This window comes from Rhinoraja longicauda, chromosome 5 (genome assembly GCF_053455715.1).
Source record: "Rhinoraja longicauda isolate Sanriku21f chromosome 5, sRhiLon1.1, whole genome shotgun sequence".
In the NCBI taxonomy this organism is placed as follows: Eukaryota; Metazoa; Chordata; class Chondrichthyes; order Rajiformes; family Arhynchobatidae; genus Rhinoraja; species Rhinoraja longicauda.
The window spans coordinates 3609673-3628978 of NC_135957.1; the positions used below are offsets into that span (position 1 = coordinate 3609673).

At 49.3% G+C, this 19306-nt stretch overlaps 1 protein-coding gene across 1 annotated transcript in view; it reads left to right on the forward strand.

The window, feature by feature from the left end:
• The first annotated feature begins 7011 nt into the window (after window positions 1-7011).
• The window catches only part of rmdn2 (regulator of microtubule dynamics 2), an 81099-nt gene continuing 68804 nt past the window's right edge, over window positions 7012-19306 (forward strand). Inside the window, 2 exon segments of the mRNA XM_078399975.1 lie at window positions 7012-7042; window positions 7045-7462. Coding sequence (XP_078256101.1) covers window positions 7012-7042; window positions 7045-7462 — 449 coding nt within the window.

Below are 19306 nucleotides of genomic sequence, written 5' to 3' on the forward strand. Positions count from 1 at the left end.
GAAGAAATGGGCATTGTCCGTCAGTCCGACAGCCCGTGGGCCTCGCCTTTGCATATGGTCTCCAAAGCATCTGGGGGTGGAGACCATGTGGCGATTATCGGCGTCTCAATGCTGTCACCACGGCTGATCGCTACCCCATACCGCACCTGCAGACTTTTCTCCAAGATCGATTTGGTGCAAGGATACCACCAAATTCCTGTGCGGCCGGAGGACATACAAAAAACTGCCACGATCACTCCGTTCGGGTTGTTCGAATGGTTGCGCATGCCTTTCGGTTTAAAGAACGCGGCACAGGCTTACTAGCGACTGATGGACCGTGTGGGTCGGGGTTTACCCCTTTGTGTTTATTTATTTGTATGACATCCTGGTCGCCAGCCCCTCAGTGCAGGAACACCAGGTCCACTTGCGGACTGTGTTCCAGAGGCTCCAAGACCACGGGCTCATTATCCAACCCTCCAAGTGTCAATTCGGCCTCCCTTCTCTTGATTTTCTAGGGCACAGAATCACCCCTGCCGGCGCCACCCCCTTTGCCCGAGAAGGGTGGAGGCTATCCGGGCATTTCCCAGGCCCACCACAGTAAAAGGGCTGCAGGGAGTTCGTAGGTATGGTTAACTTCTACCGTAGGTTCGTTCCGGCAGCTGCGCGGGTTATGCGCCCGCTCTTCCAGTGCCTTGCGGAAAACCGGTACAGTTGATATGGTCCCCGGCCGCAGAGTCGGCTTTTACAGCAGCTAAGGCAGCCTTGGCAGACGCCACCATGTTGGTCCACCCGAGGCCCCTCCGCCCCCATGGCCCTGACGGTTGACGCCTCTGACGTGGCGGTGGGTGGGGTCTTGGAGCAGCAGGTCGGTGGCCGTTGGCAGCCCTTGGCGTTTTTCAGCCGGCAACTAAATTCGGCTGAGCTGAAAGTATAGCGCATTTGACCGAGAGCTTCTGGCCCTCTATTTTAGCTGTTCGTCATTCAGGTATTTCCTTGAGGGCCGCCCATTTGTGGCCTTTACGGACCACAAACCATTAACATTTGCATTTTTCAAATTGTCTGACCCATGGTCGGCCCGCCAGCAGCGACACCCTGACTGCCATCTCCGAATTTACCACCGATGTCCGTCATGTCGCGGGTAAGCTTAATGCCGTTGCTGATGCCCTGTCTAGACCTGCTTGTTCCCCTATTTCGGCGGTGGACTGCGAGGTGGATCCCCAGGGAGCTTGCGGAGGGCACAGCTTCTAGCGGATACCGCCTCGGCATACCAGTCCACCACTTCGGGATTGAAGTTGGCTCAGGTAGCCTGCGGGTCGGAAGGCACAAAAGGTCTGGTGTGATGTTTCCCTTCCCCGTCCCAGGCCGGTAGTGCCGCCCTCCCTTCAGCGCCGGGTTTTTCGATGCCATTCACGGGCCTGGCGCACCCGTCCATCCGCTCCACCTCTGCTTAATAGCAGCTCGGTTTGTCTGGCATGGCCTACGGAAACAGGTAGCGGGTTGGGCACGTTCCTGCGTTCCCTGCCAGACCGCTAAAGTCCAGCGCCATGTCCAACCCCCCGTACAGGAGTTTGAGGTTCCAGCAGTTCGTTTTTTGACACATTCACGTGGATTTAGTCGGGGCCCTTGCCTTCCACCCGGGGCTACACCCATCTCCTCACGGTGGTGGATCAGTTCACCCGGTGGCCAGAGGCTTTCCCATTGTCTGATATCTCGGCAGCCTCTTGTGCCAGGACTTTGGCCCTACATTGGGTAGCACGTTTCGGGTCCGGCAGTTATTACCACTGACAGGGGGCCGCAGTTCACTTCGTCCCTCTGGGCCGCGCTCGCAGAGCTGTACGGTTCCAAGTTACAACCCACTACTGCATACCACCCCCAGGCAAATGGACTTGTAGAGAGGTTCCACCGTCAACTTAAAGCGTCCCTCAGTGCGAGGCTTGAAGGCCCGGACTGGGTGGACCAACTCCCCTGGGTCCTTCTGGGCATCCGGACTGCTCCTAAGCAAGATCTCGGTACTTCGTCCGCGGAGCTAGTATATGGCTCGCCACTTAGAATACCCGGAGATTTGCTTCCGACCCCCCCGACCAGCTGCCTCCAGTTCCATCAGTTTTAGCTTCGCTCCGGGCACGGGTGGGTTTCCTGGCCCCAGTTCCGACTTCACGTCATGGGTGTCCCAGGGTACACGAACCACTTTCCCTGAAGGACTGTGAGTTTGTGTTTTTGCGAAAAGATTCCCATCGTGCCCCGCTGCAGAAGGTCTACGAAGGGCCGTTCCGGGTTTTGCGTAAGGGGGACGGCTACCTTCACCTTAGACGTGGGCGGCAGGAGTGAGCTCGTCTCGGTTGTCCAGGCTGAAACCTGCACACTTGGATCCGGACCAACCAGTCCTGGTCGGCCAACCACCTAGGAGAGGCCGGCCTCCAGCAGTCCCGATCAGTCCAGAACCCCCCGCTCAGGCTGTTCCACCGAGCACGGAATCCCAGGCTCCTGTGGTTCAGGCTGCTCCTCTCCTTACTCGTTCGGGTCGCGAAATCCGGCTCCCTACTAGGTTCCGTACCTCGGGTTCTGGGGGGGGGTCATGTAGCGACCATAAAGAGTGGTCCTGGTCGTCGAACCGTCAGATTGGCCGGAAAGGTCACGTGTAGGCGCGACCGTAGGGATTGGTCCAGAGAGCGACATCGCTGATTGGACAGCGATGTCATGTGCGCTTTTGGCGCCCAAAAAGAGTAGTTCAGAGAAGTCTTCGAAGAAGACAGTGAGTTTTTGATGGTTGTCCTTTACCTTGTTGTTTAACCTTTGTATTCGAATATTGCTGTCGCAATAAACTTCTTCTACAACCAACAAGTTTCCGGACTCGCCATAGGGTACTGATTGTGGATGATCAGCCGTGATCACAGTGAATGGCGGTGCTGGCTCGAAGGGCCAAATTACCTCATCCAGCACCTATTTTAGACTATGTTTCTATGTGTACAGGTACATGGATAGGAAGGGTTTAGAGGGATGAGAGGGGGTGGGGGGTCAGGTACAGGCTAATGGGACGAGCTCGTCGAGGCTTGGGTCGGCTCGCTGCAAACCTTTCACCGTCCGGCGCGGCCTGGAACGTGGCAACTTCAACAGCCTGACCGCGAGAGAAGACTGCAGGGGAAGAGAAAGGACATTCTGGCCTACCATTACAGTTGTTTTGTTTTGTGTTAGTTTATGATTGTTTTGTGTTGGTTTGTGATTGTGTGTGTTATCGCTTGCTTTTATTGCTCTTACTGCTGGACTGTGGGTGACCTTTCATTTTTACTGCACATCTTGTATGTGTATGTGACAAATAAACTTGACTTAGATTTTAGCTCGACTACTGAATCCTCACCTGGTCGAGGTCTGACCGAGAGGTGAAAGATGAGCAATCGTCATTACAACCAAACGCAGCATTGGCCATGGATGGGATGAGATGGGCCGAAAGACGCCTGATTCCGTGCTGTGCGAGTCCGACCGGGCTCTGCCATGGGTACCTGGTCATCCGCTGTCTGAGGAGGAGAAGGGAGTCGGTTGGCCCCGTCGGCAGAGAGAGGAAATCCCAGCGGGGAGGCTGTGTGTCTGGCTGACATCCCGCCGGCCCCGGGGCTTTGGGGGGGGGGGGGGGGGGGGGGGGGGGGCGTTGGCGCGCGAGCTCGCGCCCTGCGGGGACCGTTGTAGCTCGCGCCCTGACCGTTGGAGCTCGCGCCCTGACCGTTGTAGCTCGCGCCCTGACCGTTGGAGCTCGCGCCCTGACCGTTGGAGCTCGCGCCCTGACCGTTGGAGCTCGCGCCCCGCGGGGACCGTTGGAGCTCGCGCCCCGCGGGGACCGTTGTAGCTCGCGCCCTGACCGTTGTAGCTCGCGCCCTGACCGTTGGAGCTCGCGCCCTGACCGTTGGAGCTCGCGCCCTGACCGTTGGAGCTCGCGCCCTGCGGGGACCGTTGGAGCTCGCGCCCTGACCGTTGGAGCTCGCGCCCCGCGGGGACCGTTGGAGCTCGCGCCCCGCGGGGACCGTTGGAGCTCGCGCCCTGACCGTTGGAGCTCGCGCCCCGCGGGGACCGTTGGAGCTCGCGGCCCGACCGTTGTAGCTCGCGCCCTGCGGGGACCGTTTGTAGCTCGCGCCCGCGGGGACCCGTTGGAGCTCGCGCCCCCGCGGGGACCGTTGGAGCTCGCGGCCCGACCGTTGTAGCTCGCGCCCCGCGGGGACCGTTGTAGCTCGCGCCCCGCGGGGACCGTTGTAGCTCGCGCCCCGCGGGGACCGTTGGAGCTCGCCGCCCCGCGGGGACCGTTGGAGCTCGCGCCCCGCGGGGACCGTTGGCGCTTGAAGCGCCTACGCCCGTGAGCGCGAGCGCGGCCACACCGACCCACTCTCCCTCACTCCCCCTTCTCTCCCTTTCTCTCTCACTCTCCCTCCCTCCTACTCTCTCTCCCTCTCACACTCTCATTCTCCCTCACATTCTCTCCCTCACTCTCCCCCTCACATTCTCTCCCTCACTCTCCCCCTCACTCTCTCTCCCTCACTCTCCCCTCACTCTCTCTCTCTCACTCTCCCTTCCTCAGTCTCTCTCACTCCCCTACTCCCTCCTTCTCTCCCTCACTCTCTCTCCCCCTCCCTCACTCTCTCTCTCTCTCTCCCTCACTCTCCTTCACTCTCTCCCCTCCCTCACTCTCTCTCCCTCACACTCTCACCCTCACTCTCCCTCTCTCTCTCCCTCACTCTCTCTCCCAGACTCTCTCTCCCTCACTCCCTTCCTCAGTCTCTCTCCCTCACTCTCTCTCCCTCTCCCCCACTCCCTCCTCACTCTCCCCTCTCTCTCTCCCTCACACTCTCTCTCCCTCACTCTCCCTTCCTCAGGTCTCTCTCCCTCACTCTCTCTCTCCCTCACTCCCCCCCCTCTCTCTCTCTCACTGACTCACTCTCTCTCCTTCACTCTCTCACTCTCTCATTCTCTCCCTCACTCACTCACTCCCTCACTTTCCCACCTTCCCTCACTCTCCCCTCACTCTCTTGTTCCCTCACTCTCTACCCCCACTCTCCCTCCCTCACTCTCGTTCTCCCTCCCTCCTCTCACTCTCCCTCCTTTGCTCACTCTCCCTCCATCCCCTCACTCTCCCTCTCCTTCCCTCACTCTCTCCTTCCCTCTCTCCCTCATCCTCACTCCCTCCTTCCCTCACTCTCCCTGCCTTCCTTCACTCCTTCCTTCCCTCTCTCCCTCACCCTCCCTCCTTCCCTCTCTCCCTCACCCTCTCTCTCCCTCCTTCCCTCCCACCCCTCTCCCTCTCCCACACCCTCACTCTTCCTCACCCTCCCTCACCCTCACTCTCTCCTTCCCTCTCTCATACTCCCTCTCATCTTCCTTCACTCTCACACTCCCTCCCTCTCACTCCTTTCCTTCCCTCACCCTCCTTCCCTCACCGCCTTTCTCCTTCCCTCACCCTCTCCTTCCCTCACCGCCCCTCTCCTTCCCTCACCGCCCCTCTCCTTCCCTCTCCTTCCCTCACCGCCTCTCTCCTTCCCTCATCGGCCCTCTCCTTCCCTCACCCCCCCCCACCCCCAGGGTCTGTACACCTGGAACAGCAAAACATTCATGGACTTTTCAAGGACTTTCAAGGTCCAAAAATCTAATTTTCAAGGTCCAAAATCCAGCAAACATTGATGTTTTTTTTCCAGTTTTTATCCGTATAGGTAAGAAAATTGTGTTTTCCAAACTGTTAATTTGGTGTATATATGGTTAATTAGTAAAAACTATGATGATTTTGTAGTTTTTTTGCCTCAACTCCCCCCGACTCTTTAACTTGTCCGGGAGCCGTGGAACCGCGGTTGCAGCTGCGGGCGGGGACTGGAGGCAAAAGCTGCCAACGAAGGTTCACCGGAGAGCAGATCGCCACCGACCCAGAGCTGGGACAAGGCGAGGGATCGCAGCGCCCCCTCACAAACTACAAACTCAAGGAAACTTCCCTCCTCGCCACCGCCGCCACTGCTCACCCCGGGGACGCGGGGTTTCTGAACAACAACTACAACACTTGTGTTTGTTCTTATTTCGCTGCTTTAGAGGGAGACGGGGCCGGGGAAGAGAGTGGAGGAGCGGCGCAGATCTCACTGGCTCTGGGAGTGAGGGAGAGAGAGGTGGGGGGAGAGAGAGAGGGGGGGGAGGAGGAGAGAGAGAGGGGGGAGAGAGAGAGAGGGGGGGGGGAGAGAGGTGGGGGGAGAGAGAGAGAGGGGGGGAGGAGAGAGAGGGGGGGAGGAGAGAGAGGGGGGAGAGAGAGAGAGGGGGGGAGAGAGAGAGGGGGGGAGAGAGGGAGAGGGGGGAGAGAGGAGAGAGAGAGGGGGGGGGGGGGGGGGGAGAGAGAGAGAGTTCAAGGACTTTCAAGGACCTTACGAGCCCTGTCCCCCTCTCCTCTTCCATCACCCCCCTCTCCTTCCCTCATCGGCCCTCCCTTCCCTCACCCCCCTCAACTCCCACTCTCCTCCCCTCCTCCATCTCTCTCCCTGCACCCTCCCTTTCCCCCCCCCACCCTCCCTCTCTCTCCCCTTCCCTCACCCCCTTCTCTCCCCCTCCCTCACTCATTCCCCCTCCCACTCTCTCCCCCTCCCTCCATCTCCCCTTCCCTTGCCCCCTCTCTCCTTCACTCACCCTCCCTCTCCCACTAGGAGTCCTTCTCTTCCCCCCCCCCGCCCTCTCTCCCCCCCCCCCGCCCCCTCTCCCCCCCCCCGCCCCCTCTCCCCCCGCCCTCTCCTCCTCCCCCCCTCTCCCTCTCCCTCCCTCCCTCGGCCTCGACGCGAAACGTCACCCATTCCTTCTCTCCCGAGATGCTGCCTGACCTGCTGAATTACTCCAGCATTTTGTGAAATAAATACCTTCGATTTGTACCAGCATCTGCAGTTATTTTCTTTCACTCTCTCTCCCTCTTTCACTCCCCACTCTCTCTCTCCCCCCTCTCTCTCTCTCTCTCTCTCTCCCTCTCTCCCTCTCTCTCTCTCCCCCCCCCCCCTCTCTCTCTCCCCCCCCCTCCCTCTCCGTCCCGCAGCAATGGCGCGGGTGAGCGAGGGCAAGGCCGTGGCGCTGGCCTGCTGGCCGGCATGGGGGCGGCGGGCCTGACGCTGGCGGCGGCGGCCTGGTACCGCCGGAGGAGAGAGGTGGAGGGCAGCCCCGGGGGATGGAGCTGGCTGCCGTCCACGGGCCGGTTGCCGCGGCAGAGGGGCGACGTGGCGGACAAGCTGGACGGGCTGATCCGCAGCGTGGAGGAGCTGAGGAGCGAGGTGAGGAGCCTGAGGGAGACGGTGCCCCGGGTGTACAGGGAGCTGGGACAAGCCAGCACCGGCACCGGCACGGCCCGCGGGGCCAGGAGGAGAAGCAGCCCCGCACACACGGCCGCCTCAAGGAAGAGGAAGAAAACCGAGTACGGCCCGGACAATGGCGCCGCCGCTGCGGCCACCGGACAAGCTTCCCTCAGCTCCGAGGAGGTGGAGAGTGAAAGAGGGTGAGGCTTTACACACATTACACACTGCATATTACTGTCCCGTCACTCCTGCACCTTGCATTTGTTGTTGGAGGCTGAGAACTGATGGAAGAATGTACAATTATGAGAGGCACAGATGGGGTAGACATCTAACCCTAACCCTAATGTACGACAGGCCACATAAAAGATTCAAAGAGTCAGGATAAATCACAACCTAACCCTAAACCTAACCCCCTCCCCAGGGTGGATATGTCAAAGACTAGAGGGCACAGCTTTAAGGTGAGAGGGGCAAAGTTTAAAGTGGACATAGATGGAAAATAATTGACAAAAAGGGAAAAGAGTCTCTATGTTAACAACAACTTGATTGAATCGTTATAATTGAGAATGGTTTAGCTGAAAGGAAGATTGAAGCAGATTTAGCAGGATGATTCAAACTGTCGTATGTTGTTAGACTGGAGCGACTAGGCTTGTATATGTTGGAATTTAGAAGGATGAGAGGGGATGTTATCAAAACATAAGATTATTAAGGGGTTGGACACATTAGAGGCAGGAAACATGTTCCCAATGTTGGGGGAATCCAGAACAAGGGGCCACAGTTTAAGAATAAGGGGTAGGTCATCTAGAACGGAGATGAGGAAAAACATTTTTCAGTCAGAAAGTTGTGAATCTGTGGAATTCACTGCCTCAGAAGCAGTGGAGGGCCAATTCTCTGAATACATTCAAGAGAGAGCTAGATAGAGCTCTTAAGGATAGCGGAGTTAGGGGGTATGGGGAGAAGGCAGGAACGGGGTACTGATTGAGAATGATCAGCCATGATCACATTGAATGGCGGTGCTGGCTCGAAGGGCCAAATGGCCTCCTCCTGCACCTATTGTCTATTGGACACAAAGAATTGCAGATGCTGAAATCTTGAGTAAAACACAAAGTGCTGGGTAACTTAGTGGGTCAGTCAGCACCTGTGGAGGGCATGGTCAGAGGACGTTTCAGACCTGGACCTTCACACTGATTGTAGAAGGGGGTTGAGGAGATTAACCCCGTGAACCTACGCTGCACTGCCTCAATAGCAAGGATAAATTAACCTACTTTGGAGTGTGGGAGGAAACGGCTGCGCCACTGTGCGGTCTTTACAGACAGCACCTGTAGTCAGGGTGGAACCCGGGTCTCTGGTGCTCTGGGGCAGCAACTCTACCGCTGCGCCACCTGCCATTGGAATTGTTCAGGGAGTTGAAGGAAAACAAAGTGTTGGAGATGGGAGGCGGTGAAAGGAAATATCAGTGTGATTGGAGACGATTGAGGGTGGGAGACATTGCAGTGGTCCATGAGGACGATACGTGAGAGGTGGGGCAGATGGGGTCTCAATGATGGGGCATGGAGAGAGTAGACAGTCAGAAGCTTTTTCCCAGGTTGGAGATGTCCAACACTACAGCACATTGAGGCACCGTTCGCTTTCTGCTTTCTACTGCACAACCACCAACAGCTGGGTTATCACATGCAGGTTTCGCTTGCCTGGGTGCTGGTTGTAAAAAAGGGTTATTTAGATTTTTATTGTGGGCAAAGTTTGGTGAGATAATCCAAGGTAGGGGGAAAAAACCCTGCAGATGCTGGTTTAAATCGAAGGTAGACACAAAATGCTGGAGTAACTCATCCCTTCTCTCCAGAGTAGGTGAATTGATGACCAGAGGACATAGGTTTAAGGTGAAGGGGATAAGATTTAATAGGAAGGTAGACACAAAATGCTGGAGTAACTCAGCGGGTCAGTCTGAAGAAGGGTCTCTCGAAGCAGGTTGTCTCCCATCTTGTACGTTATGATCGACTTGACTTTATGAGTAACGCTCATGGAAAAGCATTTGGTGTAATTGAAACACATTTGCCAATTGCAAAGATAGTTGATATCATTTTGAAGAACCTTGGCATCTTCAGCAGCTTTGATCTCTCGATACACAATACAGTCGTCTGCGAAGAGTCTCATTCTCGAAGACAGGTTCACAGGCAGATCATTGATGTAGATCAAGAACAGCAAGGGTCCCAACACTGTTCCCTGTGGCATGCCGGACTCAACTGGAGATTTTTGTGATGACTAACCATCTACTACAACCAGTTGATGTCGTTTGGTGAGGAATGAATCAATCCAGGAGTAGATGTTATTTCAGATGCCAACGTGGTGAAGCTTAGCCATCAACCTACAGTGTCTAAGGCCTTGCTAAAGTCCATTATAATAACATCGGCCTGCCCTCTGTTATCCAGGATTGCCACCCATTCCTTCTCTCCTGAGATGCTCCCTGACCCGCTGAGTTACTCCAGCATTTTGTGTCTACCTTTGGTGAGATGATCCACGTCCACGTTTTGAGCTGTGACTTGACAGGTGTCATGGGTTGGTGCACATCTGGTGGTGTCGGGAAGGATGTTCCACTCTGGGATAGTCCATGGATATAGTGACTGTAGGTAGCTATTTTTGTTTGCTCTAATTCTAGTTTAAATAAAGTGACCTGAGGACTGTCTTGTAAATTTCAGGGTATTGGATTGAATGAAGTGAGATATGTTACTGGGGATGATGCCATGAGTCTCTTTGTAGACAGTACATAAGCGGGCTTTGGTGCGTCTTGACTCCAGCGACTCCCAGCCAGGGCGATTTAACATATCGGAAATGCTTGACTGTCTTAGACAATAGGTGCAAGAGTAGGCCATTCGGCCCTTCAAGCCAGCACCGCCATTCAATGTGATCATGGCTGATCATTCTCAATCAGTACCCCGTTCCTGCCTTCTCCCCATACCCCCAGACTCTGCTATCCTTAAGAGCTCTATCTAACTCTCTCTTGAATGCATTCAGAGAATTGGCCTCCACTGCCTTCTGAGGCAGAGAATTCCACAGATTCACAACTCTGACTGAAAACGTTTTTCCTCATCTCCGTCTTGAGTAGTCGTCACAAACAAACCGTTTTGCACGCCTCTGAACCTTGTCAAGGGTGTCAATGTTATTTTTCTGGTGAGGGTCCCATATTGTCTGGCAATATTCCAACAGAGGGCGGACAAGTGTTAGAACGGAGATGAGGAAGAACTTTTTCAGTCAGAGAGTGGTGAAGGTGTGGAATTCTCTGCCTCAGAAGGCAGTGGAGGCCAGTTCGTTGGATGCTTTCAAGAGAGAGCAGGATAGAGCTCTTAAGGATATGAGGGGGTATGGGGAGAAGGCAGGAACGGGGTACTGATTGAGAGTGATCAGCCATGATCGCATTGAATGGCTGTGCTGGCTCAAAGGGCTGAATGGCCTACTCCTGCACCTATTGTCTATTACATATTGCATATTACTGTGGTGGATTTCCAGTGACCCCTGCTCCTTGGATTTGTTTTTGGAGACTGAGGACGGAGAACTGATGGAAGAATGTACAATTATGAGAGGCATAGATGGGGTAGACAGTCAGAACCCCTCTCCCCTCCCCAGGGTGGAAGTGTCAAAGACTAGAGAGCAGAGCTTTAAGGTGAGGGGGGCAAAGCTTAAAGTGGACACAAAGAATTGCGGATGCTGGAATCTTGAGTAAAACACAAAGTGCTAGGGTAACTTAGTGGGTCAGTCAGCACCTGTGGAGGGCATGGTCAGGGGATGTTTCAGACCTGGTCCTTTCTTCAGACAGATTGTAGAAGGGGGTTAGGGAGAGAAATCTCAAAGGAACTGCAATAATGTTGCACACAGAGGGTGGTGGGTGCCTGGAGTGTGCGGCCAGGGGTGGTGATGGAGGCAGATGCAACAGTGGCATCTAAGAAGCTTTAGACAGGCACATGGATATGCAGGGGCAGAGGAGTATGGATCGCGTACAAGTCGATGAGATTAGTGTATCTTGCCATTATGCATGGCACAAACATTGTAGACCGAAGGGCCTATTCTTGTTATGGATTTTTCGAAGTTCAATGTTTATGGTTTATTTTGCATAATGATCATAATGGGACTATACCATCTGCACCATTTACTAATACCCACTTAATCTAGCCCTATGTTAAAAAAAACACATTGCTGGAGAAACTTAGCAAGTCAGGCAGCGTGTGTGGACGGAGTGAATAGATAATGTTTTGGGTCGGGACCCTTCTTCAGACTGCTATGTCCCTGTGTGTTTCCTCTAGGACAACAGACAAAATGTGGAACAATTGAGACAGATTTCTTTAAGGAAAAGGTAGATGAATATGTGGAGAATAGGATATGTTTATACAGTGCGCAAGGGAGGGGTGAGAGACGGCTGATGGTGAAGCATTAATCAGGATTATTTTTAGCTAAAATGTCTTGGTTCTGTCTCTGTTTATTTTGTTCATATGATAGTCACGATTGAAATAATACAATGTAGAGACATATTCCTTGACTAATTTCTCCTTATGGCTAATACCCTCTAATCCAGGCAGCAGGTTCTGTTAAACCTCTTCAGCACCTTTTCCCAAAGCCTCCACATTCTTCCTTTATTGGGGTGACCAGAACTGCACATATACGGCAGATGGAAACGGTATAGAAATTAACCATTTGGCTTAACTGGTCTACATTGGTGTTTATGCTGCACACTAAGATCATCTTGTTCTACTTCTTTGAATCATATCAAGATAATCCTTTTTCCTTTTCCTTCATGCGTTACCTAGCTTTTTCTGAGTACATTTATGTTTTTCAATTCAACCAGTCCTCGTGGTAGTGAACATATCAGCTTAATAAATAACTTTTTATTAGTGACTAGATATTGATCTTGTTTTTAGATTTGCCACGTCTCAACATCCTTGCTACACTCATACTTTATTGTCTATTAACAATAACTAACACATATAATAATATCCACAAGATAGTAAAGCATCTGGAGGCATTTCATTTGTTTTCAAAGTAGAAACTTGACAATAAACTTTTTATGGATTGAAAGGTTCAACAGTTGGGTTTTAAGAATAGCTTTGGATGTGGCAAGACAATGGAACAGTTTAGGAATAGAATTCCAGAAGTTAGGATCAAGCTGCAAAGTTTATGGAAGGATCAATAGGGAAAGAAAACTGCAGACGCTGGTTTAAAACGAAGGTAGACACAAAATGCTGGAGTAACTCAGCGGCTCAGGCAGCATCTCTGGAGAGAAGGAATTGGTGACGTTTCGGGTCGACCCCTTCTTCAGTCTCGACCCGAAACGTCACCCATTCCTTCTCTCCAGAGATGCTGCCTGACCCGCTGAGTTACTCCAGCATTTTGTGTCTACCTTCAATAGGGAATGATATGGCTTGACCAAGGGAAGGTGAAGAGAGAGAGAGAGAGAGAGAGAGTGTGTGTGTGTGCGTGCAAAACAACTTGTATGTTTCACTTCCTGAGTACCTGAAAAATACATTATGCTTACAATATTATGTATGTTTTATCATATTTTAATATCTAATTTTTAATAATATTACATTTCTTCAGATAGTTATTTCTGGCTAAGATTTCTCCTTATGTTAGGTATTTCTACCTAATCTTAGGTATTTCTGGCTAAGATTCTTGAGGTCTGGCATGCAACCAGAATTTGAAAAATGAAATAATAGGAAATGCTTATGAATTTCCACTTAATAGCCTGTTTTCCTCCGTGGAACTTATTGATTTCCTCTCATTCATCAGTGAGCCATTTGTAGGATACCTGGAAAAACTATTTCTTCACGCCTTCATCTCTTGATAAAATTATTTCACATGTTCAGATTAAATTGTTTTTACCATCTCGCTTTCCTTAATTCTCAATTGTCTGCATTATTTATGTGTGCATAAGTCAAAATATTTAATAATTCATGTTTTAATTTACAAAGTTACTTAAAGTGTAGACTACACCACCTGGAGGTGAACTCTAGTTCATACTACATGTAACTACAAAGCCAGTGTATGGATGACGGATTTAAGGAAATCCACTTTACACAAATGTTTTGCATACATTTTGAAGCATTTTTCGATAGTCATTTTTGGTAGTATTCCAAACAGGGTTATTATAGAAAACAGGCCATAGTTCGCTGTGGCCTGGGTGAAAACGAGTTACGAACAATGAGACTCCACAAGACGGCTTCGAACCTAATAGAACGACTTGGGTGGGGGACGGACGGACAGAGAGAGAGAGAGGGGATGCATGGGTTACTTGAAGTTAGAGAAATCAATATTCATACCACTGGATGATAAGATACCCAAACAAAATACGGTGTGCTGTTCCTCCAATTTGCGTTTAGCCACACTCTGACATGATCTGGATGCCTTAATCTGGTTATCTATGTCTGTGTTTCTTTGCTAAGCACCCCAGTTGATACTTATTGCATTGAGAACTCCACCTGCACCAGCATTATCTGGAGTGGTGGCAGAAGTCCTGATTATAATTTCAAAATAGGCTGTTTTGTTTTAGTTGACAAGAGCGAATACAAGGTGGCATCGCGGTACAATATTAGATGGTGCTGCCTCATAGTTCTGGTGACCTAGTTCCATCCTGACCTCGTGCTCTCTGTGGTATTTGCAAGCTCTGCCTGTGAGCATGTGTTTCCTCCAGCCCACAAACTACCATGCAGGAAGGAACTGCAGATGCTGGTTTACACCAAAGATTGACACAAAATGTTGGAGTAACTCGGCGGGACAGGCAGCATCTCTGGAGAGAAGGAATGGGTGACATTTCAGGTCGACCCCTTCAGACTCGACCCGAAACGTCACCCATTCCTTCTCTCCAGAGATGCTGCCTGACCCGCTGAGTTACTCCAGCATTTTGTGTCTACCTTCAATAGGGAAAGATATGGCTTGACCAAGGGAAGGAGAAGAGAGAGAGAGAGAGTGTGTGCGAGGGCGTGCAAAACAACTTGTATGTTTCACTTCCTGAGTACCTGAAAAATACATTATGCTTACAATATTATGTATGTTTTATGGAGTAACTTAGCGGGACAGACAGCATCTCTGGATAGAAGGAATGGGTGACGTTTTGGGTCGAGACCCTTCTTCAGGCACTGGGATATACTGGCTTATTAATGGACTGCTGTAAATTATCTCTAGTGTCGGCAAAATATTCAAAGGGAAATCGAGGGCACAAGTCTTGAGAGAATATATTTACAGGGTTATAGATGGTGAATTGGACTGATGGGATTGCAGAGAACCAGCATGTTCGCATAAACTATTTCCAATTGTTTTGAACCATAAAAGTTTTTTTTAAAATGTTTTAACTTAATTTTGTTTTTTTCACCTCCATGTTATTTACCAAAGTATTAATATTACTACCTTCTGTGTTGTACATTTTTGTGATTCGTAATGAGTTAATTTCTCGGTTTTGAGTGAGTAGTGTCACATAATGAGAAATCCCTAAAGTAAGCATTAAGCTAAATAAAGGTAGCACTAAATGTTGGAGTAACTCAGCGGGTCAGGCAGCGTCTCTGGAGAGAAGGAATGGGTGATGTTTCAGTCTGAGGAAGGGTCTCGACCCGAAACGTCACCCATTCCTTCTCTCCAGAGATACTGCCTGACCCGCTGAGTTACTCTAGCATTTTGTGATACCTTCGATTTGTACCAGCATCTGCAGTTATTTTCCTTTAAAGCTAAAGGAGATCATTTAAATTAAAATCGGAAAATGGAGAAAACATTTTGCGGAGATGTTTTTAGAAAAGGAAGAAGGGACCCACAAATCTATGACTCTAAATCTTATACCTCAGTGAATGGGTAGAAATGAAGAAAAACAGTAAAGGAAACAAATAACAATTGTGTCAAATAAGCATGGTCTTCTTGCTGGAGGGCTTCTGGAGGGCTTGAACGGTGATGTGCAACTTGTTGCAAACTTGCGAGTAGTTTTGTTTCCACACACCTGCTGTCCTTGAGGTTTGGGTGTGGGCAGTGCTATTGGAGTAGCCTCAGTGAATAAGTGCAATACATTTTGTAGATGTTACATACTAGTCACAGGATGCAAGTTGATTGTTTAACCATTTCATCATTTGGGGTCTTGGGAGTGGGCTGTTTTGTCATTGATGAGGTCATGCTTTTTGAGTGACCTCAAAAAGCACCGGGCAAGCAGAAAGTATTCCTCTGCACTCCTCAATTATGTCTTGTGGTCGTGCAATTACTTGGGTTTTGGAACGAGCAATGAATTAAACCGAAATAGAAAATAAAATCTTGCAGATGCTTCAAGTTGAAACAAATGTAAAAACAATTGAGCTAAGATTCCAACTTCTGGTTTGGCATATGCCTGGAGATTTGATTTTGTGAACATTGTTTATGTGGTGTCTGAGCATATGGTATTTAGTCATCTGACATTGTTTATGGTATGTTTCAAAGACTGCAAAATAGGAACATGATTTTCCTTTAAAAATGTTCCAGAAGTTATTAGTGGAGTAACAATATTTAATATTTTATGTTATATATGTTTTGTAGTAACATCAATTATAATCAAATCTAAGAATTTGGTTGCATAGGGTTTGGAGATAATATAAAAATTAAAAACTGTGATATCTGCAATAGCAATATATTGCGATGGAAATCCCAGTCCTATTAATTCACACAAATATAATCAATATTGGAAAATTCTACATGTGTAGGAAGGACTGCATTTGCTTTTTTCTGAAGAAAAGTCTTGACTGAGAGGGGATCTTATCGAAACATATAAGATTATTAAGGGGTTGGACACGTTAGAGGCAGGAAACATGTTCCCAATGTTGGGGGAGTCCAGAACCAGGGGCCACAGATTAAGAACAAGGGGTAGGCCATTTAGAACAGAGATGAGAAAAAACTTTTTCAGTCAGAGAGTTGTAAATCTGTGGAATTCTCTGCCTCAAAAGGCAGTGGAGGCCAATTCTCTGAATGCTTTCAAGAGAGAGCTAGATATAGCTCTTAAGGATAGCGGAGTCAGGGTGTACGGGGAGAAGGCAGGAACGGGGTACTGATTGAGAATGATCAGCCATGATCACATTGAATGGTGGTGCTGGCTCGAAGGGCCATATGGCCTACTCCTGCACCTATTGTCTATTGACCCAAAACATCACCCTTTCTTTCTCTCCAGAGATGCCGCCTGTTCCACTGAGTTACTCCAACATTTTGTGTCTATCTTTGGAAAATTCTACATTCAGTTCCAATGCTTTTTATCATGTGCAGCAACTCTCAAAATATGCTGTTGATCTCCCTCATTGGAATTTATATTACAAATTTAAATTCTTAAGATAGCTTTCTTAAATGTTCAAGGATTTCTCTAAATAGGTTTTATTGCACCTGTTGATGAAAGTCATTTAATTAATCCTTTAATATTTAATTATATTTGTGCAAAATTGAATTAGTGCATTTACATTGAAACTTGCATTATTAATTTATAGATCCAGCTTCCATCCACCTAATTTGTCAGTTTTTCCACTCTAACATCACTGGATCCAACAATGTTACTGTAAGGATTTTTAGGATCCTGTTGGGGATCATGCCTGAACAGTGCAGAGTTTGCTCATTTTGCACGTCCCCCCAAGCAACAAAATGTGCAGATTGTGAAACGTGTGCGTTTTCTTATGGGTTTCCAACAGGAAACCCATCACTCTATCCATGATGGGAGATTTCTAAGCAGGGACGAAGGAGTTGACAATTCCAGCTGGATAAGATTTCTGCCAAGAATAATGTTTTGCATCTTGCTAGTTGTCAGAAAGGTCAGAAGACATTTAAAGAAAATCAATTTTTACTGCCTCATTGCATCATCTTCTGAAGTATCCATGCATGTGTAGAAAATCATTCATTGTGAGAACACTCAACATGACTTTAAAGTTAAATGCAAGATTAATTATTTTTGAAATACTAAGTTCTCTATGAGATGCTCATGGTGATTCTGATTCTGATAGTTATCTAGAAAATAAAAGAAAAGCACTGCTCGTGTCGATGTTTGTTATTGGAACACGTTTTGTTTGGCAGTGAATAGGTTTAATGGCCCATTCTATATATCTGCTTGGCGAATTACTTTTTCTATGATTTGAATAACATATTTGACTAGACCAAATGGACCCCTTGGGCCCATACCTCTCCTACATTTGTGCAGCACCCCCTCCTCCCTCCTCCCTCCCCCTCCCCCCCTTCCCCTCTCCCCACTTCATCCCCTCTCCCCACTTCATCCCCGTAACCCCACTTATCCTCCCTCCTCTCCCTCCACCCCCCTCCCTTCCTCCCCCCTCCCTCACTAGGAGATAGATTTAAACTTTAAAATGTGAATAACTTTAAAAATATAACACCGATTTCAGGACTTCCGGTAGGCAGCAGAGCATGGTGGCTGATTAGACAGAGAGCTCCGTACAGTCGGACAAATAAACCTCCCCTAAATTCAAAGTAAGCGAGTGTTTAAGTTTTAAATGTGTACAGTATGAGTGGGGGAGTCAAAACAAAGAGCAGAAAGATGCAAGAAACAGAAGGACAGGCTCGAAGCGACACAAACGGACAAAAACAAACAAGTTGGCGGAGACGATGCAACAGAGGCCCTTCATGAGGGATTAAAAAGCATTAGTACACAAATCAGCAACTTGAGAATTAAAAGCGGTCTTCACATCATTCAAAGACGAATTCAAGCGGGATATGAGAGAAGAGCTGGCCGAATTTATACATGAAATGAATCATCAGATGGTGGCGAACACCCAAGCAATACAAGACCAAAATTTAAAAACGGAAGAAGCTGCTGCCCGAATAGAGGAGCTGGAAACATGGAGTGCTGCTGCAAACAACGTACTCCAAGAAACACTGAAAGATCAGAAGATACTTGTCGACAAACTGAACGATCTGGAATCCAGCGCCCGAAGAAATAATCTGCGGATATACGGTGTGGCGGAGGGTGTGGAAGGCAGCTCAGTACCTCAGTTTGTGGAGAAACTGCTCAGAAGTGAAATGGCAATCCCTGAAACGACAGATTTACAGATTCAACGAGCACACAGAGCCCTGGCACAGAAACCAAGTCCCAGCTCACCTCCGAGATCCATAATTGTCCACTTTCTCCAGTTTAAAGTTAAAGAGATGGTTCTCAAACAGGCATGGCAAAAGAAGATCCAACTTGGAGAATGAATGCTGTCTTTTGACCACGACTATACTACTGCTGTAGTACAACAACGTAAGGCATACAAACATGTTAAAAGCATCCTAAAAGAGGAAGGAATCCACTTTCAGACACCATTCACCAAGACACGTATTCACTGGGACAGCGGACCCCAACCCTACAACAACGCAAGGGAAGCCGTGCGTAAGCTACAACGGAGAGGCTATAAAGTGCAAGAGCCGCGGGGAGACAAAGACATGCCGCCGCTGCTTGAACAACTCCGCCAAACGGCGCCGTGGCAGCTTGTCAGGAGACACGGAGAATCAGAGACAGTCAGATGGGCACGGGAGCATCTCCAAGAAATCCAACGAAAGACTCGTGCTTGAACTGAGATATGATTATGAAGGTACGCATAGACATGGATAATACAGTGGTCTCCACCACAATATGGTAGATACTGAGTTCTTATGGAATCCTAGGTTTACAAATAAGTGCACAGATATGCATATTGATAGACAAATCCGTTTATATGCCTGGTTCTAAGAATATCACCAAGCATCACAGACCTCATGTGAGTGTAATTAATGTTGATTTAATACAACTTTCTGTACTAGATAAATCCGACTGTTAGGGAGATTAGCGAAATATTAGAGCTAGAATGAGTGGAGGGACAATGTCAAGGACTTAAGCTGATGTCTTTACATGTTATGGTTAGACATAGTACAGGAAATATTTGTGATGGAGAAAATGACATTCTCTAAGAGTGAAAGAAGACGAGTTTAACAGAAAATGGGGAAAATGGATTAGCACGGTAGCGCAGCGGTAGAGTTGCTGCTTTACAGCGAATGCAGCGCCGGAGACTCGGGTTCGATCCTGACCACGGGTGCTGCACTGTAAGGAGTTTGTACGT